At 45.7% G+C, this 26,291-nt stretch overlaps 2 protein-coding genes across 2 annotated transcripts in view; one reads left to right on the top strand and one right to left on the bottom strand.

The window, feature by feature from the left end:
- The window catches only part of LOC120839221 (estradiol 17-beta-dehydrogenase 8-like), a 604,311-nt gene that overhangs the window by 35,520 nt on the left and 542,500 nt on the right, over window positions 1-26,291 (bottom strand). The gene's annotated exons all lie outside the window — the stretch shown is intronic.
- LOC8025638 (histidine protein methyltransferase 1 homolog) lies at window positions 298-13,679 on the top strand. Its single transcript, XM_029977663.4, has 7 exons — window positions 298-529; window positions 587-734; window positions 812-900; window positions 1,476-1,547; window positions 9,055-9,182; window positions 9,869-9,967; window positions 13,468-13,679. The coding sequence occupies exons 1-7, from the start codon at window positions 386-388 to the stop codon at window positions 13,637-13,639; spliced, it is 852 nt and encodes a 283-aa protein (XP_029833523.2). The 5' UTR covers window positions 298-385; the 3' UTR covers window positions 13,640-13,679.

Consider the following 26,291-nt stretch of genomic DNA (forward strand, 5'->3'; position numbering starts at 1 on the left):
GCCCCGGTGTCTGAGTTGTATGGATATGGATAAATCCTCGCGACGGATGAACGGAAAGTTTTGGTTTCGTTTTCGCATCTTAGCAACACGAAGCATTACTTTGACGTTTTGTCTCTGTTCCGCATTTTTTATTTTACGACTAAGGAAGACGTGTACAACATCGGCATTCGGATCACACATTTTTATTCGAACATCCCAAGCAATCTGTGCGAAACACTGTTCAAGTCAGTTATCGAAAGTCGTAACGAGCGAGTACCGGACAACTTCGAGCCTCAGGCTTTCTTGGATATCCCATCGCGCTGGAGAACAACCAAAATGGCTGCCTCCTTCCAATAGATGGTCGGGCAGTTGGCTGGCTGTCTGTCAACGAAAACTGGAGTCAAAAATGCCTTTTTCGTTTAATTTCGAAGTTCCGGGGGCCGATGATGAGCCACGAGTTGAACACAAACATCCGACAAACGAGCAACATGCTGTTGTTAAACGTATTGCACCTTTCGAAGAGGTGAAACCAAGATTGGAGCACGAGCACGTGAGTTTGTTCATGTTACTGCCAAAGTAGACTCGCGCCACTTTACTTTCTGAACAGGTTCACGAGTCCTTAGAGAAAACCGTTCTGGATCTGACGAGCATGAAAGTCGAGTTTCTAGTCGGCGGTCAAATGGAACAACTTCTAAAAGGTGACTTAAAGGAGGCAGCCGACGAAAACTTGGACCTCGTCCCGAGCGTTTACGAAGGTCGGTATTGCGGAAGTGTTTCACCTCATAGCGCCTTCTTCTAAGCTCTGAAATCTGTAGCACACGTTGTCTTACAGGAGGTATGAAGATCTGGGAATGTTCAATTGACCTGGCGGAGTACGTTGAGAGCTCCCTCACCATCGATGAAGATACAAGAATTCTCGAGGTAAGCCACCCATAAGCACACTCAAAGAAAATAAAAAAAAAAAAGAAGAAGGCATGACACAGAACGATGATTTTTCGCTACGATTGCGCCTGTAGTTCACTTTTGCCGAACGTTGAATCATGGTTCATGCGAGTAGCCCCGGTAGCACTGTTTTCTCAATAGTACCAATTATAGTTCCTCAAAAGTTCACAACGAATCCAAATGTTTTAAATTATATACTAGCATTTGCACATTGTAAGTCTCACTTAAAATTTTATGATTTTGTTGTTCACCAACTCGTTGTTCGCAAGCACGCGTGCACCACACATTCACGGGAAGAAGCCTGTGTTTTCGAGAACAAAACATCTGCTGATTTCCAGTGTAGTAGTCAACGCCTCCAGTTTGAGGTGTGCTCAAAGACACCATGAGTTGCTGTGCAGTCACGATGCTTCTTAAATGACAAATGTTTATTGCAGCCAGATTGGAACGTCAATAGATGTGTCTGTCGGTAGCTTGTTCCACTGTAATGGTTGCAAACACATTGGATCACGCATGCCCTTGCCAAACTGGTGCCTTCCTCTTTGCCAACGACGCAGCTGGGATGCGGTGCTGGGCTTCCGGGGCACGTCGGCGGGATGAGAGGTGCCACGGTCCATTTTCAAGACTACGTACGTAGCCCTTGTCCTAAAGGCAGGTTCACACATTTGTGTTTGAGTGTGTGCTGAAGTGCATACTGTTCTTTCATAATCGTCTACAACGGGAGGGCACGTCGGTGTCGCGTGTCGGGTGGCCCATGAACTGCGTACAACAGACCGAAGGTTGAAAGCTGGGCTAGTTGGTAATCGTTGTACATAATGAAATAAAACAGCGCGAAGATAGAAATAGGGAGAGACACACCAGACAGGGCAGAGCGCTGACTCGCAACTACGGCTTCTTTACTCAACGAAAAAGAGAAAGACAAAGAGAAAGAAAAAAGATAAAAATATAAAGGAAAAGAAGAAGAAAAAAGACATTATTGTACGCAATCACACGCGCATCTTTCACCCATCGTAGCTGACTACGGCACGTGCTGAACCTTCTTTGTCAACTTCAGGAATTCCAGCTCCTTGCCTGACAATGCCACTGATGCTGCGCTGATACACTTTTTTCCTCTACTCTGGATGTGGAAGGCCTCCAGCACCTCGCGTGTCACTTTGTCCCTGTGTCGTCCCAAGAGCTTTAGGCTACAGACGGACAGACTGAGGAAAGCTGGCTATCCGACGACACTACTTTCAGGCGTCGCAAGCAAACTGCTGAAGAAAGTAAAGGGTAGCCAGTCTACACAACGGGATGTAGAACGCAAGCGACCTGTAGTTATCCCGTACTTACACAGGATTTCTCACAATTTAAAAAATGTTGGAAAACAATATGGGATTGCAGTGGTTTTCTCCGCACCACTAAAAATGAGCCAGATCAGCCCCAGAGTTCAAGCGAAGGCAGAGGGAATCGCCAGAAACAAGTGTAGCAAGAAGCACACCAGGCCGTTCGTCCCATGTGCCACGGGAGTAGTCTACAGTATCCCCCTCTCGTGCGGCTCCACCTACGTGGAACAAACGGGACGGTGCCTGAATGAAAGGCTCCGCGAGCACAGGTACTCCCTCGGAGCGACAGTGGGAGGACACCTATCGGTTCACTGTAAAGAGTGCCTTTGCGAGCCGTATTTTAGTGCCACCACCATCTTGGGACGACACAGGGACAGAGTGACACACGAGGTGCTGGAGGCCTTCCACATCCAGGGTAGAGGAAAAACGTGTATCAGCGCAGCATCAGTGGCATTGTCAGGCAAGGAGCTGGAATTCCTGAAGTTGACAATGAATGTAATGTAATGTAATGTTTCATTTGCTCAGGAGAGCCGCGGCACCGCAGAAAGGCAAGAGCCCGTACCAAGGAGGCCCGCGGTGCCGTGTCTAGTGATGGTGATTATGTGATGACGTAATGTACAGATGAAAGTTATGGTGTGTTAGGCCTAGCAGCAATCTTCGCGGTGGTCTTCGCGGTGCTGCCACGGGCTGCTTACTTCTGGTAGGCCGGTCTCAAGCGCCTGGAGAGGGCTCTTCGCGTGCCATGCTTGCATATGAGCCGGCCGAATTATTGGCGGCGCAGGGAGTCCAGCACCCCCGCAGGGGTTGGCGCCGGTGTTGGCCAGGTGGCGGTCTTTACGAAAGCGGGCCTTGGAGTGTCCCAGCTTGCGGTCCAGCTTGTAACTGGGCAGCGTGAGAACCCCCTGTCGATCGAAGACATGGTCTGTGGCACTGGTTTGGCTGGCTCTCTGACGATCGAAGAGACACGTCTTACGCCCAGGTGGCCAAGCGGTCTAGCGCACACCAGCTCCAAGTCCAGGTCCAGCACGTGCCGTAATCAGCTACCATGGGTGGAAGGTGTGCGTGTGATTGCGTACAGTAATGTCTTTTTTATTCTTCTTTTCCTGTATATCTTTATCTTTTTTCTTTCTCTTTGTCTTTCTCCTTTTCGTTGAGTAGAGAAGGCGTAGTTGGGAGTCAGCGCTCTGTCCTGTCTGGTGTGTCTCTTCCTATTTCTATCTTCGCGCTGTTTTATTCCATTATGTACAACAGACCGAAGGTTTTACAGTATTTGTGAGATCAAGTCTATGCACCATCTATGAGAAATTGTTTCTTATAACTAATGTTCAGCATTTCAGGCTTTTACTTTTTTTTTTAATTCGGTATACTTTTTTGGTTTCTTTTTTGAACGCGTCTTTGGTTTGTATCGGTGAATGCACATACAGCTAAACATGTTTTCATTGTTTTTTTTGACGAATATGTATTCTGGTTTAGCTTGCTGTTAACATAAAATGACAATAAAAATGGCATGTTTATTCATCAAACTGGAACGGGAATTAAGAAATTCACACAGACAAGTACAAGCGAGTGAGATATTGGTCCTCACAGCAAGCATACATTTCACTTCCAATCAAGCTGCATTGTCGCGCTCGTCAGCCTTCTACCGTCTTCGGTGACATGTAAGCTTTTTATTGCTTCCCGCAGGCTCGCGTGGGTTCTGCGCCTCTTTCCTATCTTTTATGTTGCGGCTTTTTTTTTTAATACTATGGAAAGCTTGGGAGAGGGGGTTAAAAAAAGGAATAAGGACTTTTCCGGGTGCCCTCTGCAGTACACAGTGCACACTAAGTGCAGAAAGATACCCGAACCACCCCTCGTGCACCCGGCGGTTGAAGGAACTGACCTTTCTCGGTTAAAACCGAATGTGGCAAAATAAATGCGGCAGACTTTTATTGTTTCTTCCGGTTTAAACCGAAAATGCTGAACTCTACTTAAAACTAAGGTTCAACGTTTTAAGTCTAAATTAAAAAAAAAAAAAGAAAAACTATAAAAGTGTGCCAAATTGTTTTTGCTGCTTTCGGTTTTAATTGAGAAGGTCAGCGGAAAAGGGACGGGGCTTTAGATACATAATTTGTGCACACTTTGTACCGCAGACGGCATCCGGAAAAGTCCTTAATCTTTTTTTTACCACCCTCTACCAAGCTTTCTGTAGTCATTTATTTTTAAAAATCCCCAAAATTAAAGATAGAAAAATGGGCAGGGCCCATGCGGGCCTGCGGGAAGCAATGAAACACTTACATGTCGCAAATGAAGACAGGAAGGTGCAACAATCCTGAAAAGCAAGAGACGTCGGGATGAGGTGGTGAATATTAAACTCTGCAACTGACTGACTAATTTATCTCAGAAACACAGGTGAAGGAAAAAAAAACATGTTTATCGTATTTACTTGCATTTAATGAACACACTTTTTTTTTCTGAAAAATTGACACATTTTGAGGGGGCAAGGCGGGGGGCGGGGCGCGGCATTCATTACACGGTAGAATTTTTGCATTTACACATTTCGTGCAAATGTCATATTAGGTGCCACTATGACGCAGCAAAGTACTGTGGCACATCTCCGCTGAGGGAGGCGCGCCATGGTAACCATGGTTTATAAATTGCGAACCTTTTAGGGTGCTTTCCGCATGCTTTTTGCCGAAGGAAAGGCGCCCTACGAAGGTCACTCAACACGAATAGCAACGCGACCTTTCTTAGGCCTAACCGCTTTCACTCGCTGTTCGAAAGCAAACCACAGACCGTGGCGTGTTTCTTGACATCTATGCATCCGATAGGCAAAGAATGTCCGGGGCTGGGCAATTCCTCGACCCAACCTTTGTCAAGTGTGCACATTGCTCGGTTTCACGGTAGATCACTCCCGCAACTATGCACTTGCAGCCACTTGCAGCCATTACGAGAGTGGCTTGTCTTGGCCTGACCTGACAGTTTGGCAGCAAAAAAATATTGCCTTTGTGGCTAGCTAAATTGGATGCAATTCACGACTCGCAGAGCTGAAAATTAAAGGGACACTGACACCCCCCCAAATTTGTTTTTCCTTTTTTGTCACGCAATTCATTGTTGTGTTGGAATACTACCAAATTAATATTTTGCTACAGAGTCACGTATTTTGTTAATAAAGCTAAAAAACGCAACTGCTCGAAACCGAAACTCCTGCACCCCACGGAGAAGTGGAGAGGATAGAGTGGGGAGGAGGGGCGGAAGTCACGTGGCTACACCCAACCGTGCAAGTTTTTTTTTTTTCTCCCTCTTTTGCACGTAGCACACGAATCACGTTCGTTTGTTGTGCGATTCCTTTGCAGTTATGTTTGTTCCGCTCGCTATTCTGTACTTCAAGATGAGTTGTTTTGTACATTTAAGTGTTGGCAATTAGTAGTGAGTGCCCGTGGTGAATTCCCGTCATCGGATCCGAAAAGAATACTCCCAAGATGTTGCCTGAAGATCCTCCTCACATGTCCTCATCTGAAAGTAGCATTGTGTGGCAGAGTGCACAAGTTTTCAAAAGATCAACGGGTCGTGATCAATGGCTGGCTGCAATTCCTGTAGAACAGTTACGCGAAGCTCGGAAAGCAGACGCTACCCGATTCATATGCTGCTTGCATTTTGTAGAAAGTGACTACATCAAGTTCGCAGGTATCAAAACTGGAATCCCATACCATTTAGTTCCGCGACGTATCGTCCACAACACTTGTTTTTTTTCAGTGATAATTGTAAAAATTAAATGTAAGCAATGCAAAATGCGTGACAAAAAAAAAAAAAAGGTACACCCACACCAGGGATCAAACCCGTGCCCTCCGCGTGTGAAGTGGACATCCTTCCACTGAGCTACTGAAGGAACTCTTTTACGCGTAGTAATGAAGCAGGTCGGACTGTACCTCGGAAGTTCGCTGCCAATTTCCCTTCGCTAGATGCATTCCTGGCTTGAACTCGGGCAGCACCATGCATAAGCCACATTCGCACCTCGTAAAGAAACAGTACGCGTGCATATTCAACTCAAAGTACGCACTTCGTGCTTGACGTTTGAGTGAGCGATGTCTTCAGCTTCGAGAAGGGACGATGACTCAGCAACGTCTTTGTGCGATCGGCTTGCTGGTCGGGCGTGTCGTATGAGATGAATATCAGTTCTTTTGATCGGTCGAAAATTTCTCTTTCGAAGGAAGACAGAATTCGCCGGTACAGTGAACGACAGTTCTGTAGTAGAGACCAACGCCCGTCGTCCGCTGTCATCCGCTAGCCCCACGATACGCGAAACAACGCCATGTTGAGAATTATGCAGTGAATGCACAGAATGCTTCCGGTTGTCTGTGCTACCTTTTTTTTTTCAATCAACATATTTGCAGCTTTTTGGAGGCCACAAAAAAATAGGTTTCATATTTCTTTTCTATTTTTACTATTGACTGTGTGCTCTCAATGACCCACAACTTTAATTAAATTTGGTGGTCGCGTCGAAACCTTAGAAAACGGCCCGTGACCACGGAAAAGAGAGTGAGCACGACTCAAACCGGCCAGTTCTCGATCCACAGTTTTCGGGCAGAAAGAAACCGAATATCGAGCCGAAAATTTTGTTGTGGGTTGTTGGGCTCTGATATGTCAAGTACAACTAAAAACCTCGGCGAGCATAAATACCCTGTTTCTGTCCTTTTAAAAATGCAATCATTATGCGAGGGGAAAAAAAAAATTCCAAATATTGCTACCCGTTTTGGGGATGCATTCATTATGCGAGTAAATACGGTGCTTGCACATTAATTCACCGATCAAAACCCAAAATATGTGTTCGAAATACAAACCAAAAAAAAGTATGCCATATTTTTAATATAAAAAAACTTAAAACGCTGGACCCTTAGTAAAACTAGGGTTTTGTGTCTTCGGTAAATTCCGAAGAACCCAGAAAATTAGCCACTGAGCCCATTTGATTGAAATCTGTTAAAACCAGAAAGCCCAGAATTGGAGCATTCCTCGAATAAAAAAAAACCCCAAGTGTCACAGAAAAATCTTTAGCTATGGCTCTGTTTTGTGCTGAATCAGGACACAGCTAGAATGTAACTGTTTGCAAGGATGCCGATTTCTTCTGAAACCTCATCTTGTTTCCGTCTCTTTTCGATGTCGGGGCGATTTCCAAGCGTTCGGCTCATGCGCACCTTCCCTAGCGCATGGGGAATCCTTCATTTATATCTTGTTTTGTTTCAGCATAAACCACAATAAACCCCCTCTTTTTTTCTTTTTTTGGGGGGAGGAGGCTGACAGTGAAAAGCAACAAATATGTAGAAAATAACAGAGCTAAGAGAAAGAAAAAAAAAAAAAAAACAGAAATCAGAAAACTTTTGGAACACGAAATCCTACTTATAACATTGTAAAAATTATTTCGAGCCTACAGTGGAAAAAATTATTCAGGTCACGAATGATCCATGTCTCATATTTTCATCCATATTACTTGCCTCTGCATAAAACCCACCCCGCCAAGTTGCTGCTCTCTCACATCACCCATGCCACATGAAGCAATATCTACCTCTCGCTAAAACCACATCGCTTAAGTCACTGCAGCTATCTGAGATGCCTTCGTTGTTGCAGGCAACGTCCTTATTCATACCGTAGAGGCAATTGCTGATGCGGCACTATTTGAAACTGTTCCGTGAGACAGTGGCTTCACGCCCAAGGACAGCGCGCGCTCTTGACTGTCGACGCAAGTATGAAACTGACGACAGAAGGGAGCGGAAGAGCGGCGTGCATGCTTTCGCATTCACAACTCACAAGAAGTGCTTAGGTGTACCTTGAGTCTTTTTGAGCTTGGTGCATGCACCAGTCTTCGGACCGCAAAATGATCTTCGGTCGCGGCTCGCAGTTAGCAGGCTCTCCTTCTAGAAAATCCCTAAGAGGGACCGGAGAAGAGGGGCTCTGGGGAATCTATCCCTGTGACTTCGCTCACATTGCAGTGAAGCCGCACTGCCCGCCGAAATTTGCGTATAACCCGTAACTCTGATTTTATATAAATGACGTTGTTGTACGCGAGAAAATGAAGTACTTGATAGATTGTGCCAGAGTGTACGCTCATTGTAAGTGGTTACGAGGGAATGCAGTCCACTCGAGTGAGTGTGTAAACTAAGGCTGGGCGTCGATTCAGTTTTAACCCGATTAATCGCCACCCTTTAGTCGATTAATTAATTGATTAAATGGTCTCGTTTATTTTTATGCATAACATTACGAAATTCGCAATTAATATATAGTTTTTTGGCCTTTGCTGAATATGTGATGAAAGGCGCAATATGGAACTAGGATTAAGAATCAGTGTCGATCAGCAGTCAAGAGCAACGACACTCACACTCAAAGATTATTAGTTTTGCTGCATGCGGAAAAAAGGTTATTTGATATTCTCCAGCAACGAGCAGCCTTCTTTGATCGTTCACAATAGACTCTGCTGTGCTAAACACAGCAGAACCGAGTTGAAGTGGCCGAGACACGTGTAACCTTCTGCTGTGTCTGGGGTTACAAATCTCGCCAATAGTTTACTTTGTTCTAAAATTTGGCCCAAAGTTTGCCCTCATACAGATGTACTCGCTTGTCCGCGTATGCGTGGTGGAAGCGTTTAATTTTTACTTCAGTTTGGTTCGTCAAAATGTTACCGATTAATGGGTTAAAATATTTAATCACAATTAAGGCATTAATTAATTATTCTGTAGGTTATTCAATCAATTGCCCAGCCTTAGTGTTAACCAGTCTTGACCCATTTGGCAGTGGAGGATTTGAGTCGATTGACCCCCCCCCCCCCCCATTTACTTGTCCCTTTCAGAACAAACAGGTGCTCGACCTGGTGACCATCCCCAATGCCTTTGCGAACATCGGTTCTGAGGTCTACAGGCGGTGTCGTTTCTTGGCCGGCGACTGGTCAGTCCTGCTTGAACACCTCAAAGAGCAGTGGTGAGCGTCCTGTAGTATTTGTTTCCCATTTTTGAAGGCAACTTGGGGTTTCTGTCACGAGTTGCCTGACCATTGCACTGTTATAGCATGTTTTGTGAAAGCTGAACTACATTTTGCACATTTATACGCGTGATCTAGATGTCATAGCTGCAAAATCATTTTGAAGCCATGGTGAGTTTGGGGCTTGGATCCTGCAGGGTTATAATTATTTGTGTGACTCGGGGTTGTTTCTTAAGACACTGTACTTTTTGTGCACCGTGTGAGATTCCGGCTTTCGGCTCTAAACACTGCTAGATGCGCGAGATTTCAGCATGTCCCTTTTTATGTTTTCAGATTTAAAGTGTCCCTTTCTGTGGCTTCATCAACACCAGCTATTAGAATTTTGTAGCACTGAAAGTCTTGAGTTAGGGCTATTATGACCAATGTATTAAATATTCTAACCATAATAATAGGTATTTACTACATTTGTGTTCTGATATATTCCAAAGAACATAAATCACGAATTGGGTGATAATCTTTTTTTTTTCAGATCTTAATTTGACAAAAGAACCCAAATTTTAAATGGAATTTGAGGAGGGGTGCATATTTTGTTACAGCTCCTAATCCATAGAACTATTCCCATGTCCTACATGTTGTTTTCTACATTTGCTTCGAATTTGTCTTTTGTGACTGTTCTTTTCTTCTAGCTACGACTTCATCCTGACGAGTGAAACTATCTACAGCAGTGCAACTTACCAGGATCTCATAGAGATTTTCAAAAAGTCCCTGAAGCCACATGGCCTCATGTATCCTTGAAGTTCAGGTTTTAGTGCAGTTGAACACCTGGTATTGAAAGACAAAAGAAATCATGCTGATTGCAAAACCAGTTGCTACACTTGCAAGGGCTTTCTTTTGAACTGGAATTTACCAACTGCAGTCACAGCCCTTTCAAAATGTCACAAGCAAGAGTGTCTGGCTCGAAATATCTTTCTCGTATATCTCTGCCTTCCCTGAATAGACAAATGTTGCAGTAAAACAAGACAGTAATAGACGATGCTGTTTATGATTAGTTCCTGTCATGCAGCAATTTCAGAATACTTGTTTTCATCTCAAGATCCCAAGTTCTGTAGTTTCCAATGTAAAGTCACTTTCCTTTTCCTATTGAATGAGTTAAAACAGTGCAAAAAGACCAAGGACCAGTGAAACGGAACACACAGACACAGTGCTGACTTACAGCTGAATTTTTACATCTGCGCCATTCAGCAAGTAAACATGAAACGAGATAAACCTACAAGCAATTGACCCGATAACACGTCATCTTCCCATCAAGCCGACACGTGGCTACACACATTTACCCGCCTTTCTGATAAAATTTATCTCATCACTAGCCAGGGCAAGTGACAGAACACTTATGCATATGCCCAATAAAAAAAGCTTTGCCAACCTCCTAAGCATACTTAGTTTTATGTCAGGCTAAAATCTTAATTTCATTAAACATTGGAGAGCGTGCACATCTTTCACACTGGACCGCTAAGTTGCCAGACGGGGAGGAGTGTAAGACAGAGAATGTTCCCTCGCTTGGTCATTAACACGTCACGTGTCGGCTTGATGGGAAGATGATGTGTTATCAGGTCGATAGCTTGTATGTTTATCTCGTTTCAAGTTTACTTGCTGAATGGCGCAGAAGTAAAAATTCAGTTGTTAAGTCAGTGCTGTGTCTGTGTGTTCCCTTTTGTACTGAAGTACAAGAAGTACAACACAATCTTTCATTATGCCCTTTCATTCTCCTATAGTTTCTTTTTTTTTCTAGCATGCATTTTTTGGTGTATTTTCGGAATTGGTGTTGAATATTAGTTCAAGTCATGTGGCCACAAAGTAGTAGTTTTATTCTCACTGACAAACTATTTAACACAAGCATCATTTTGTGGTATAAATCTAACAGGACAAAATTTAAGTAGTGTACTTTGAAGTAGGCAGTTGTAGTTTCCCCGGAAAGTACCAGAAAAAATACTTTAAGTAAAGTAGAAGTGTATGTTCAGAGAATGTACTTCAGGTAAGGTACAAGTTTTCTAAACCTACTTGAAGGTATTTAAAGTACTTCCCAACACTGCATATTGGATACATCGATCATAAGCTGCTTCAAAAATATTTTTTTTTATAAAAAAATTGGCATAATGTTAAACTAAAGATGGAAAAAACCAACTGTGCAAACATTGCCAAAATGTATGCACTCAATTTTATGTGATGTGGTGGATGTGTTAGCTGCATCTTTTTGTTTTTTTTAAAAGAGGCCGTGAATGTTTATTTAAAAGCAACCCTTTTATTAACTAGAAGATTATGCACTCTTTATTGCTCAGTGGCCGTATCATTAAACTACTTGCAGCCTGCTCTGATGCCCTTGAACAAACATGGTCGCTTCCATCATATTAAGTAATTGCCCCCTGGGTTTCACAGATGCACATTTCTGACGGGAATATGACAAGTAACAAGCAAAACATAAAACAGGACAAGCGGCGATCTTGTTCACTTGTTCTGTTTGCCCTTGACCGTGGTGCCAATATGCTCTCGCTATGTTTATCCAACAAACATAACAGTTTATTTTGGTACCAAAAAAAAAAATGACTTGTGCTCCGCTCGTCAGACCCCAATGTGCGAATAAAAATTACTCTGATCAAGAGTATAGTTCGAAAGGTATTTCTCTCCAAAATTGTGTTTATCAAAGCCTCAAAACCCACTTTTGCAATCAAGAATTCGCTATACTTCCTTTAGCACATGGCTTGTCCATTCTTGCTTGAGCAAGTGTCTTGTCCATTCTGGCTTGAGCAAGTGACTTGTCTATTCCTGCAAGCGTTTTCACTTGTTGAGAAGGCAACCATGCAGGACAAGTGTCGATGTCTAATGTGTCTAACGAGAACTGCAGTCCAGCTACGATTCATTGCATACAGTTTGTTGCATCCTCTGTGGTCCATCTTTTGATAGACGGCAGAGGACAGAACAAACCATCAAAGCCAATCCCATGCTGCACGAGGGTTACGTAACTTTTGGAAGGGGCGAAGTGACATGCAATATGCTTAGTCTCATGATGTGTTCACAACGCTGAACTCTCTGGGGCGGCTCATAGTACCACGGCCGGACTGGAAGCGCATGCTCTCTTTCTTTTACGGCCTTTGCAATCGCCCGGGAGTCAATGGCGTTTGTTCTCCGTATGTAGTTCACTTGCTTTCCGCCAGGGGCGCAACCACCTCACCCCACTTCACCCCACTCGGAGAGTCCCTTCGAGCTGCTTTGCGCTGGTGTTCGAGCTTCGTAGGTTGTTGTTTTGGCAACGGTTACTCAGAATACTTCTGATGAATCATGCAAAGACGGTCACAGACAGAAACGAAAAATCAGCTGGATATGTGCACAAGCCCTCAAGGAAGCACTTTAGTCTGTAATATGCACTGTGCGAAAATTGTACAGACTACTACACTTTCGTCTAGAGCAGCTCACCAACTTCATGTGCGGACTATGAAATGATGATGCAGACCACGGCAATAGACAGACTGTGCCTGCTTACATTTCACGAGAGTGTACGAATTATTTATCATTTAAAGTTCCTCCACGTAAAAGGGGTCCGTCTCTTCCTGTTCTTGAGTTGCAACAGAAGTCCTGGAGGTAAAGACGAGTATAGTTTTTTCCGCAATTGCATTCGCTGTCTGTACTTACTACTTTTTACTCCTGAATATCCCGGAGATGTGCGTCAAATGTTCACCGTTTAGGGCTCATTAGAAGCGCATTAGGTAGTGGCTGAGGGTCTAAACGTAAGGATCAGTTGTCAAAGGCTATAAAAATCTCTGCCGCAAGTTGCGACAGCGTTGAGATACACTGTCAGACGCGCTTTGTGCAAACGGCAACAGGTAGTCCAGGGGTGAGGTGACGGCGCCCCCCGCGAATTGCAGCGGGAGGTGGCGATTGCCCCAATTGCAAAGGCCGTAAGAAGAGAAAGAGAGCGCGCGCTTCCAGTCCGGCCGTGGTAGTACATGCTGCAGTTCATCGTGAAATGACAGAGTATACCGTAAAATACCGGGCAAGCACCCACTCAAAATTTTGAGATAATCATGAAAAAATGGGGGGTGGGCGCTTGTCTGGTCATCAATTCTAGATATCAATGTACTGTGCATATTTTCTCAGATTTTACAAATTTGGGAGTGGGCGCTTAATGTGGTATGGGCGGATGCACGGTATTCTACAGTAGTGCTTGTAACATACTGTGTTCATTCATTTTGAAATGCTCTTAGTAAATCTTATTCCTTGACCCAAGCCCCAGTCTTGTTGCTGCAAAGACATGCTACTTTGGAGTTGGGGGAGGAACCAGACAGTTTGAAGAGACTGTTGCCAGTGATGGAACCTTCAAGTCCCGAGTCGTGTTTGTCACAGACACTGGAGTACAAAGGGAAATTTTGGAGCTGCGAAGGAAGTCGGTCGATGCTTCCTACTAAGAAAATAAAGCTTGTATAGTTGGTTTGTTTTTAATAATAATTGAGGCTTACCAGTTTTTTTTGCTTTGCAATTCTTTAGCTCCCAGCATAGGCATGTTTTGCATGGCCTAACCAGTGGTTATGGTTAGGCCATATCCCAGGTAGCACCCAATGTCGTGCGAACATTGCTTAGATGTTCTGGATGTTGAAGGAACGTTAAAACACCATTCAGAACGTTCTAGGAACGTTTGTATGCAAACATTCCCTACAAAGTAATCTGCTCAACATTCTAGGAACGTTCGTCGGCAAACATTCGTATGCACAATGTCCTCGGAACGTTCCCCTTCGAACATTCATATGCGCAACATTCTTGGAACGTTCGCTTGCAAACATTCCTAGAATTTTCGCAGGTGAAGTGAACCTCACGGAGCTCTCACGCAACCTGCGGTTCGAAACACCATCCACTATATGCCACTTTGTGCCAAAAATATGCAAATTAAGTGGAGTTTCTGGAAACTTGGGATAAGGGATCAGTTTTATCTTATATTGGTCTACCGAGTAATGTGTTATAAGGTGTAGGAAAAAAGAAATGGTTTTCAAAATTTGGTAATGACCTTGGTACTCACTGCATATGTAGAGGGGCAGTTTTGAATAAACCAGAATTTTTGTATCTGGGGTCTAAAAGTTTGAAAAGGGTATTTCCCAGTTGGATGTGGGATGCCATGTGTATCTGTTCTTAAGCTCGGACTGAGTAATCTGTTATATATACAGCAGATTTTGAATGAAAAATGTTGACAAGTGACAGGTAGACTGTAGAAGTAAACTTTCATTAGTAGGTGCGCTGGGAAAGCGGCTAGCTTGAGCTTGCGCCTTCTAAAAACCTGTTTAAATTTATAAATATTGACCTGTGAAAAGCTTTATCACATCCATATATGTGGTGCGCCTCAATGGGGCTGTAGCCTAAGCGAGCTATTAATGTGGAATCTTTGTATATAGACCTTAGAGAAGATTCCCTGAATGTAACGATAGAACCACGCCACGTTCCGAGGAAATTAAAAGGATGTCCTTGCATAAATTTGCAACTTTTCAAGAAAGTTGCAGAAGTTCTTTGGATGTTCTGAGAACGTTCTTAGAACGTTATGACATTTGAATGTTAATTGAATGCCCTGGTAATGTTCTAAGTCATTCTCAGGACGTTCTAATAATGTCAGTGAGAAAACATTCCCCAAGTGTAGCGATAAGTGTCTGCACCACATTCTGACAATGTTGATAGAATGTTCTTACGTAAATTTGCAACATTCCAAGAATGTTGCCTATGTTCTTTTGAACATTTCCGGAATGTTCTCAGAACGTTCTCGTGCTACGTGGGATATTTTGCAGTTTTAACCGGAAACACGCTGATAATCGTTTGTGTACAAAAATAGGTTGGTTCAAACTTAATACTCCACTTTTTTTTTCTCTATCTAGAACCGCTTCCGGAAAATCTATGGCCTAGTTACGGCGCAAAGAAGTATCTGGTGCAGACCTTGTTTTTAAAACCTTTTTGCACAAGGTGGAGCCAGCTGAACTTGCTAGCTCGTGACTAAAACTCTAAATAATGACTACAACTCTCTTCGGAGTTACTGCCTACGATTAATGTGAATCCTCTCCTGTAAAGTCAAAAAGGTGCTTATCCTCTCCGCTAATCCATTCTCTTAGCCGTTTTTAAGAATCTAAAATGTAAAACTAAGGGAAGACAATCTGCTGACAGGGTGGTTGGAGCTACACTCGCCGAACCAATCAGCCCTTCCCTTTCAATACCTTGCGCTGCGCCCCCCCCCCCCCCCCCCCCCACACACACACACACACACACACTTTCCCCCCTCCCCTCTGCAAGAGCGTGATCCCGCGCGTACATGCAGCTATCTACATGCAGCGGCAGCTAGTTCATTTGTAGTTGGTATTCTGTTCGATGGATGGCGCCAGCGTACAGTGCGATGTGTTTGGCGTGTTCGCTCCCAGACCCAGAGTGCCCAGAGTGCTGAGCAGTGGTGTCAGTAGGGTTGCTGGGGCGTCGGCAGGGGGGGAACACTCCCCCCGGTCCCTTCCCAGCTCTCTCGGGTACGGGGAATCAAATGACGTCGCGCCATAGCTTTTCTGGCAAGTGGAGAAACCGAAAGCAATCCTAAAAGTAGTGATGGGCCCAACGAGGTAGGATGGGCCAAACTTTTGCCGAATCGAAAGTTCGGTGCCGAATCTTGGGATTCGGCAAAGCCGAACTTTTGCCGAACTTTTCTAAAGACTCGGCAATACATTAAAGTTGATATTTAGTTTTTTTTTTTTTTTCTTTTTTTTTTTTTTTTACTTAAATGCAACATGTAATCTATATTGACATAGTCGTTACTAAATAAGGTGATATTCTCCAAGATAATTGTATCGGTGTCCATAGGCCTAGACTTGAGGGAAGCAGAACCCGCCCCCCGGGCCCGGGCCATGATCCTTACCGAGACTGTTTACGTGCCATGTAACGAATCTCTAGTAGATTCGTTACGTAAACAAAATAACGCCCACATTGCCTTTATTGACAAAATGCATGGGAAATGGAATCCCAGCGTGCTTTCGTTAGCTTCAATCTCCAGTTCTGGCGAAAAAGTAACGCGCAGCAGCACTCCCCCGGGAAAATGGAAAGTCTACGCCGCTGTCGGTGTCGTTTTTGTGTGTTTACTGGCGATTTTAGTGACTCCTTGCCGAGGCGGCGTGACAACGACGTGGGGTAGAAGCGAGCGTGGCGCAGTCACGAATCACGCGAGAGTTTCGGTTTTGAGGCATCATCAGCGCAAGCATGCATGTGTTTGTACATTGTTAAAATGAAGGCAACGCTGCGTTCTTGCTTTCTCTGGGAGTCACCGTTTTGTGCGCGAAAACGAATGCAACGGTTGCTGAGCCTTCACCAGAAGAAATAACAATAATATTGTAAATATGCATGTTTTTCGATTTGAGTCACTTGACGTCAGCTTTGCATGAAAGTTTGCGTCCCATATTCGCAACCTCTCGTTTTTAACATTTAAAATGTCAGTTTCTGGTGTTAGGGCACACACGAACGTTCCGGAAGATAGGGAGAGTTAGAAATGCCGGATGTGCGACGTCGAACAATATAGTTCTGTGTTTAGTTTTATGCAGATACATCGCGAAATAGTACTAATTGAAAAAGCAATATTTTTTTTGGAACCCATTACTCCTGGGCCGAAAACAGGATTGTTATAATTGCGAGGAGTGCTTTAAAGTAATTGTCGGCCAATGTTTCAGAATGCGCCGCATCATTTGTCACTTGCGCAGTGGGCTGCGTAAATTACTGGTCGATCTTCTATTCTTGAGGCAGACTATATTGAAGAGAACCACACTCGCTCACAAACGCACAGTTACTGTGTTGCCTACCCCACACCGCGCCGTAACCCCTGGTTGTACTACACTGCACGATGGTAACCGCACGACTGCACGGCGCCCCTTTGCAATCCAGGCTCCGTCGCGTTCTCTTGCGTGCGCAGACATTTGCCGAATCTTTGCCGAACCTTCCTTCAAAAGTGCGGCATTTGCCGAATCTGAAGTTCGGCAGATTCGGTCTATCACTGCCTAAAAGTAAAATACACGCACTGTTGTTTCCTTGGATTCTTCAGCAACAAGCACAAAAAAAGATTAAAGTCTCCCCTCGGTCAGTTGCGAATTTGCGATCAACGGCGCTTAGCTGGCAAAATAATAATAATAACATAGGGAGGGGCGCTTAATTCCGAGAATACCGCAGTCCTATCATCTATGTTGTGATGAATCACAGGCATTCGGGTGAAAGTCAGTAACATGCCCCAAAAACAGAGCGTCTTCTACACAGCGGGATTCTTCCAAAAAGCCCAACAGAACAAATGGGCGTAGCTACGAGTTGGTGATAGTCCGCGCTCCCCCTTCGCTCCGTACACCTCGTAAAACCGACTGCGTAAGGAGTGGAGCGAGCGGACCCCGGGGGCGAAGGGGGGGGGGGGGGCATTTTGGGGGGTTTTCGACCCCCCAAACCACCCCTTTGTCTACGCCACTGCTCACGCCAGTGCTCTGTTTTGTATATGTGCCTTTGAGTTTTTATACTGCTTTACCCGTAGCATGTTGCGGTCATGGGAAAGGAGAGGAGGGGGGTCAAAATCGGGACCAGGCGTCCTCTTTTGGACAATGCAGTTATGGAAACTCTGTTCGCACCATGTCAACAACGATACTCCCCCGGGCCATAACAGACGCGGGAGAGGAGTGTCGGACACCAACGTGTTCACACGCGTGACACTGTCGAATATCTGTGACAGGTTGCCACTTTGCTGTTGCTGGCTCTCTCTTCCCGGCCCAGCTGCTTGAAAGGGCCACAATCCCACTTTTTTATATACTTGTGGGCTGATATGGATCAGGAGTGAAAATGGACATCAGAAGCTTATTTTTTATACGGAAAGCTGACAGTGATAATGGCAATCCATCTTGTACAACGAAGAAGCACGTCACCTCAGAGCCGTGTCATGACCTGCAATCTATCGATGTACTTGCTGTCGCCGTCACTCCTGAGCATTCTACGGCTTTAGAGAGCCAGCTGAACATTGGCTTTGCCCTCAAGTCGACTCTCACAGGCATAGGTCGGCATTTCCGAACCCACTCACTCACCATCACATCACTAATTACAGCAACATCCAAAAGTCACAGCCCTTCACATCACAAAGTACATCGACGTCCAAAAGTCACAGCCTTTCACATCACAGAGTACACCGACGTCTAAAAGTCACGGCCTTTCACATCACAAAGTACACCGACGTCCAAACGTCACAGCCCTTCACATCACAGAGTACACCGATGTCTAATATTCACGGCCCTTCACATCACAAAGTACACCGACGTCCAAAAGTCACGGCCATTCACATCACGGAGTTCAACCGGACAACAAACTCATCCCCATCACGTCACCTCAATCTCTGAACTCACAAAGTCATTCACCGTCACTTCACGAATCCGTCAAGTTCACGAAGTACTTCACCGTCACATCACGAATCCTATAGAGTTCATGAAGCATTCCCCATCCCATCACCGCCAGCTCTGAATTCACAAAGTCGCTCACCGTCCCATCACGAGCTCATCGAGTTCAGCAAGTCGTTCCCCTCACGTCCGTGAACTGATCCCGTTCATGAAGTCGTTCGACCGGTTCGACTTCACGGCCCTTCACCGAGTCACAGTCATTCACCGAGTCACAGCCATTCACCGAGTCACCGAGCCTCGAGGTCACGGAAAGCGGCGTCGGCCCCTGCAGCCGCGGCCACCGCCACTGCCTCCGGCTCTCAGCCATCCTCGAAGTTCTTTCGCAGCGGCGCTGACGGCTCCAGATGTGTGTGTCAGTGTGTGTGTGTGTGTGTGTGTGTGTGTGTGTGGGGGGGGGGGGGGGGGGGGGGGTATTGGGCTGGGCCTGGCGACGCACCCTGCACTTGTCATTTTCTTTGTTTAGCTTGTTCCCTCTGGTTTTAGTTTTGTTGTCCCGTTTCTTTTATTTTCGTTTTGTTTCGCGCTTTCTTCATCGAGCGCGCATGCTGTGGAGAGCGAGCGGCTTCTTGACTTCCCTGCTCCGAAGTTGTGAGATAAGGTGCTTGTTTCCGGGAGAGTTATTAGCCCCACGGATGCCCAGAACCAAAATGGCTGCTGGTTTTTGGGCGAGCGGTATTACAAAGGGTGGCATCACTCTAGCAAAGCGCACATGAAGGCTCCCTAGACTTCGCCTGGTTGTCGGCGTTGTGACTGTGGAGGGGACCCCACCTCAAAACCTTCTGGCCTGTCCTTTTTTTTTTTTTTTTTTACCTTTTGTTGCGCACGGTTTTTTTCTACGAAAAAAAAAGAAGGCGCTTATATTTTTGCCAACGACCGCTCGCCGAGGGGGCAAAAAGGAGAGACAGACACGAACCTGCGTGCACGATTTTTGTGAAACATCTTACAAACATTAATGCGAGTCCATATTATATGAACGAAGACGATTTAGCGCATTAGAGTTTAGCGAATAGAGATCACATACGCGAGTCGACGTTTAGGCATTTGTAGGGGCGGCAAACTGGGCATCCAAACAGACCGCGCCAGGCGGTCTGTTCAGAACGATAGCAAGGGGTGCTTCGCTATAGTTTGGGGAAAATAATATGAACTCAAGTTCGAGCGTCCATCGCCAAAGGTTCGGCAAGCTCGAAAACAGGACAGCGGCGGCCTTCATTTTATCTATTCGGTCAAATGAACGCCGCCATTCGCTAAAGTGGCATGCGATGAAACGTCGTGGGCCAGGTTTCTCTCGCTGAACCGTCGTTCGATCAGTACAAAATTGTTCTGTGTATTTTATCTTAATAATTATGATCCATGGCAACCAGCCTATCGTTGCCTACCTCACTTTACGTCGTAAAATAGCGCGTTGATGTCACTTTCATAAGAGATACCATAATAACGCAGTACTTCACAGCCGCCCGCTGAATCACCCGTCTAATATTTTGTCACGGATTTCATCATATATATATATAAAGTAGACATTCCAAAACAAGAGTCATCCATTCCCAAAAATTTCAGTGGACTGGAACTACCTTCCCACATCTGTTGCCACAATTGCCACTTACTATATGTTTAAAAATTGCCGTAAATAATCTATACAGCTCAGACTGAGCTCCAAAGTGTACAGCTTTGTTCTGTTCTCTTCTAACTCCCGCTCACCTCTGTAATGCTGATCGCCCTGAGGGTATGTCAGTTAAACAAATAAATAAAAAAAGTAAGTGCCTCGCCTGAAAAACCTCTTAAAGAGGTCGCCTCTTTAAGAGGTTTGCAGCTTGCCGAAGCAATGAAATCTGAGTTTTATTCGAACCCGTTGGTCAGAGTACACCTCATCATTAATTAAACCACTCATTGGATCATTCACCTCAAAGCAATATGTTTACTTCCAAGCGTGTTCGTGTCGCTCAACCTACCTTGAGCGAAATGCAGTCGAGATAACTAATGATGGCGCTCGACTCCACTTTTCTCAGGTTTGAACCGAGGCGAGGCGCGCGACTCCCGCGCGCCTCGCGCTCGTTGTTTTACGCCGGGGTTTGGCTGCGCATAGACTCGTATTATAGGTAGCGTACTGTGTTTTCGGAGTTCATGTTTGAATAGAATCGGAGCGTGTTTTTAGGAGTTTATTTTGTAGCGTATTCTACACTGGCCGAGGTTGAGCAGTTTCGCGTGGCTTCTGGCGAGCCGTGCTGCGTATGCGCGAGGAGCAGTGACGTCACACGTGTCAGCACCGACTGGCCTACCTTCAAACTTTACCACAGTTCGACTAAACATCTGTTGGACAAAGAGTCAATCATTTGCTAAAGTCCGACGGGGCGGTGTTCGCGAATATAATAGACTCGGAAACTTGATGGGACGCAAGTTCCTGAAGCGGGAATCTCTACGAAGCGTTTTATTAGAGGACAGGGTCTTCTAGTTTCACCCCTTGACATTGCTTTCAGTCAGGATGGCACGCGCTGTGCAATTGATTGGGAGCTAGTGCGCCACTTTCCGCGAGAACACCAGTAATGCAGGCGGCTGCTACCAACGGAGAAAACTGCGAATGACAAGGTCTAAAGTATCCAGACTTAAAAATGAATTTCCTAACGTTATACTCACATGACGTGACGTGAGCATGTAAAACGTGGTGCTCAGTGGCACCTCATTTCACATAATTTTTCCACTATATTTTATACACCAACTCATGTTTACAAACAAACTGGAGCGCTCCTAGCCGACGCCACCGGCGCCGCGCATGCGCGATGGGGTGTGGGCAAGAAGCTCGCCGCGTCGCCGATAAACAAACCATTGAATTGCGTTGTTGTCGGCGGTGGTGTGACTCCAACGCAGGTTTCTGCGTTGGAATTGTTGATTCTACGTCTTCCTGGGCAATGCCTGACTACTTGAGCAGCCTCAGCGAAATTACTGAGGCTCGCTATACCACAAACCTTCGCGTGAATAATGTGACATGCGGCGATTCATTCCGCGTGGACGCCGCAGAGGGTACGCTAAAGCCTGATTCGCATGATGAAATTTCGGTCGCATTTTCAGTCATGACGTCGCTCGGGTTACAACAGCGTGAACCGTAGCTGAGATGTTCAACATCGATACTGAAAATCGCAAGCAGAATCGGACCAAGTGAATGAGGCATAACAAGTCGTTGATGGTCACTGGTAACAACGATCACCATCTCCTTGTATCCACTGTTTACATCGAGCCTGCTTACCAATTTTCAAACTTAAGTATTTTGAGGCCTGCACTCACTTCTTATCGTAAGTACCGGGCCAACATTTGGTCCACGGGCCGGTGTCGTCTAAAGGAGCAGACGACGAGCAGAAGCGTTTGAAAGAGCAGACGACAGTTCGAGCGATCAGGCGGCCGTTCGATCTTGAAGACGCACTGAACGTCTGCATGCAGGCGGTCCCAACAACTTGGCGGTATTCCCGCTTTCATGACGGAACAAAACAAATAAATCTGATGACAACAAGTATCCGTGAATTTAACCCAAACTGCTTCCCGCCCAAGCAATCGTGGTCCGACGGCGACTGGTTTTCTATTTTCACGGCACATATCCCCGTTCTCGGACGAACCGAGCACATGAAAACTGATCTTCAAACCTTTCTCGGCTCTTTTGGTGCAGCCCCAGTCGCGGCGTTTTGACGAGAAGGCAAGTTTTTGTCAGGTTTTTTTTTAATACAACCCTAGAATACACGTCTCACATAGGGACTTCCGCCTTCAGCCCCAGACCGGAAGTGCGCCCGACGCGCGACCATCGCGCCGTGACGTAACAGAGATGAGTTCGTTGGTTCGTGTATAGCCAGAACATAATTTCGGCGACATATTCGCCTATACATGAACTCATCTCTGTTACGTCACGGCGCGGTGGTGGCGCGTCGGGCGTAACAGAGATGCTCCTCAATACAAAAACCAAAAGGCTCCTTAAAACCAAAACCGACAGACTCCACACGTAACCCGTAACAAAAAAGAACAGGTCACAACGAGTCGACAAAGGACGTAAGGAAAAAGCCGAACAGCGAACTTTTCCCTACACTTGGCAAGGTCAAACTTTGTACCTACAGGTTGCCTCAAGCTTGAAACACAAAAGCTTACCCCAAGCTTGAAACACAAAAGCACTAATCACAAACGAGCGTGTTGGGGACGAATTAAGTAAGTGCTTATACTTCCTTTACACGTCTAAGAAACTAGGGAGTTTTCTGTGTTGTTCCAATAATTCCTGTAAGGATACCCGATACTCCTCTGTCGTTTTTGTGCATGCATAGTATCGTTATTGGGTATCGTTACTGAGCACAAAAACCGTCTAAAAGAACTCCCTACCATTTATTGTTTTTCTAGTGAAATTAAAGACGACGTTAGCAAGGAGAAGCAAGCTAACTAACCTCGAAAGGAAGGGAAACAGAGGTCGTCTTCGCTCCCTCAGCTCCTCTTGATAACCGGTGATTTCTTCAAGCAGACAGAGCCAGTGAGGACGCCTTCAGCGAACATCAGACATAGTCTTTGAGATGAATAGAGGCAGGTTCTTAATTTTGTTTTTGTTACAAAAGAAGGGTCATTTTGAAACAAGGTCTGGTGGGAAATGCAAGATGGGAGGACGGGTAAACAGCTCGTCCACACTTCTAGACGGAGAACACAGCCTGTCAGAAAAACTGGTCATCGCCGGCTCATCTGACAAAAAGGTGCAATGCCAGGCTCTAAAGAGCGTGGGAAAGTAAAAGCTCTTTGAGTGAACCGACGATACGTGCCCCAGAACAGCCCAGCGACGTGCATGAAAAAAGTTTAAAGGAACGCGGCAAGCCCGGTTCAATAGTTTTCCATGTTTTAATAATAACAGGCTTATTCAGCTCTTTGCGCACCTCGTGTGTTTGTTTACCCCTCAGACGCTCTGATGTACCGCTATTTACACCTCGTTTTGACCAATGACGGCGCGCGCTTTTCTGTCTCGTCTTCGCGCGTTCTGTGCGCGCCCCTTTATGTTTCCCGCTGATTGTTGTGATATTCTTCGTATTTACTTCTTTTCAATGGGTCATGATAACGTTCGCAAGCGCGGAAGACACGTGTTGGTAACCCTACTTGCACGTCGTATAAACACTTACTTCGAATTTGACTTCGACCTCGACCGCGCACCTTGTTTTTCATTGGTAGCCTGCTTGCAACAGAAGGATGACGGTGATGACAACGCAATCGCGGTTTGCTTGTGGTCCTGTGTGATGGGCTCTCACTTCCGATCGAAGTGAGAGCCATTCGTATCGCTCCGAGGCTGTTGAAAAAACTCAGCAGACCTTTGAATGAGTCACTTGCTCAGGAAAATAATGAGGAGACGAATGTCTAAGCGCTTATGTAAGAAGAGTGGTCTCAATTTCAAATGAAAAGCACTCCAGTAAAATGTGACCGATATGGTTCATATGCAAAACTAGCTAGCATAAAAAAATAGATAAATTCAGAAATGGGACGGACTATCTGTCTCCCCCCTTGGAAAAGATTTATGTCATTTTATCAAAAATCTTTGAACACTCGTACTCCGCCTTCGCGTTCGAAGCGCTGTTCACGGAGTAAGGCTAGGCTGCTTAGTGGATTGAGTTTCGCCACGTGTTCGTCGCATATTTTTTGATGGGGTCCGGCTTTTACAGACAAGTATCGTGCCAGTAGCTGACTTTTGCTCAAATAAACAGAAACAAAAACCCCTTTAGTCAATATTCACGTTCAACGGAGATCGAAGAACTCTGATCGTATTCCTAGAATTCAAGAACTCAGGCATATGCACGACTGTGATGAAACCTATTATCGGCAACAGCAAGCGAAGTCCCCCACCTAAACGCCTGAGAGCACGTAAAATTCTCTGCGCCTGTTATAGCAACGGACAGGTCCGCGCGCTTGTTAGGAAAGGTGAGCGACAAACCGTGATGCCAATCGGCTGCTTCCTCACATTTTTAAAATTATCATAATTCTCTGGCATATGGATAAAGCCCGTAAACTTTCGTGATTTTTCTAGAATAGAGTCAAGCCTTCCCGAGATCTTAGATGCTAAATAGCGTTTGAAAAAATCCGGAAGCGGCCGAAACAGATCAAATCCGGCGCACGCTTTTTCGTGTGGACGGATAAAAACGAGCGTATGCCGCATATTACCAGCATCAGAATATCTGTAAGCATTATTAAGCGAGAGCGAGAAAACAAACATTGTATACTCGGTTAGGGTCACACCAGTACTCGCATAAAAGATCTAGGAAGACGGTTTTATTTGTGTTTCCTTGAGGGGTGCGCGCACGCACGCGCTTACAAAAGACAAAAACATGGGCGCACGGACGCACGCAGATGCAATCAACGCGAAGAGAAACCCTCCCGTGGCTGAATAGCACAGTGGCAAAACGACACCTTCCCCGGCCCCCCACACACAATGACACACACAGACACACACACCGAAAGGAGGAGCCGCCAAGCCGCGCCGCGTAAACGGAACCCCACGGCAATGCAGGAGGCTCAAACGTCTGCCGCGCACAGACAAAGCCCCCCTAACGTTCGCTAAGCTGCACGTGTACTACGCGACGTGGGTACGCACGCCCGCAGTATCGGGGCAGAAGAGCGGAGGCCCGCCAAACTCGTTGGAGTCGCCGCTAAGTCTGTGCCGGTCCAAACATGCCCCCCCCCCCCCCCTCCCCCTTAATCCCCATCTGGGAAGCGCTGGTGCCGCTTCGTCTGCAATACACAGTCCCCTCCCCATTTCCGATTTCGCGCTTAAGCTGCGCACAGTCGCACACGCAAAATGTCACATCCTCTCTCAAAGTCCTCCAAAGCAAACGCCCCTGCAGTTGCTTCCCCCAAACGTTACCAGACCGCCCCTACGAATCTTGTTCTGGCCTCTAACAGAAGTTCCTTCCAAGTTTCTGCTCCGTCTACACTCTATTGAGGAGTTTCAGCGAATATAGGGGGCGCTCCGATCGATCCAACATGGCGGACAAGAGGGGGATAGATTTGCGACGCCCGTAGACCGGTAGCGTATAAATAAAACAAAGCGTGTAGTTCTCTGTTTGTTGCCGTGTGCGAGACGATCATCGTTTCAACCAAGACCTACCGTGATGCTACAGATGAAGTCTTCAAGCCAGTTGAAGGCAAGAAATCTTGCCAGAGTCAAGATATGTGTGCAAGTGTTCGACGTGAGCTCTCACTTCTGGTGCAGCTGTCATCAAGTTGAACCGAATGTACGCGGGTCCAAAGAAAGGTACATATCAACAATGTTCGCGCGTTGAAACTATGACGCGTACTTTATCTAATACTAAACTTATCGGTCTGCGGCTACAAACATTTTCGTTGACGTTGCTTAGATGATGTAACCATTCAGGCCTCGCATTAAAAGGTGTCGCGAACTCTTCGGTTGTTCTAGTTAATTGAGCAAAAAAGCGGTTAGATAGAAAGTATGACAACTGCAGCATACAAGGGACGATTGAGGTCTTTATCCTGCGTATCGAAACATCGGTATCCTTGGTGTTATCTTGCGATCAGCTGGTCGCCGGTCGTCCTGTTTTTACGCGTAATGTAAACAATCCCCGGAAGTGCCAATCTCATTTCTATGTGCTTTTGCACCCCTACAAGCCTCGTTTCGGCTCTTGTGGAAAGCTTTATT

The sequence above is a fragment of the Ixodes scapularis genome, unplaced genomic scaffold (genome assembly GCF_016920785.2).
Source record: "Ixodes scapularis isolate PalLabHiFi unplaced genomic scaffold, ASM1692078v2 PGA_scaffold5__190_contigs__length_132052651, whole genome shotgun sequence".
In the NCBI taxonomy this organism is placed as follows: domain Eukaryota; kingdom Metazoa; phylum Arthropoda; class Arachnida; order Ixodida; family Ixodidae; genus Ixodes; species Ixodes scapularis.

What these genes read in the sequence shown, in the direction of transcription:
- LOC8025638 (XM_029977663.4), top strand. Translation starts at nt 386, where the DNA reads ATGCCTTTTTCGTTTAATTTCGAAGTTCCGGGGGCCGATGATGAGCCA. An exon ending in CGGTCCATTTTCAAGACTAC is followed by an intron (nt 1,548 to 9,054) that starts GTACGTAGCCCT and finishes TGTCCCTTTCAG; the next exon opens with AACAAACAGGTGCTCGACCT. An exon ending in CTGAAGCCACATGGCCTCAT is followed by an intron (nt 9,968 to 13,467) that starts GTATCCTTGAAG and finishes CCCAAGCCCCAG; the next exon opens with TCTTGTTGCTGCAAAGACAT.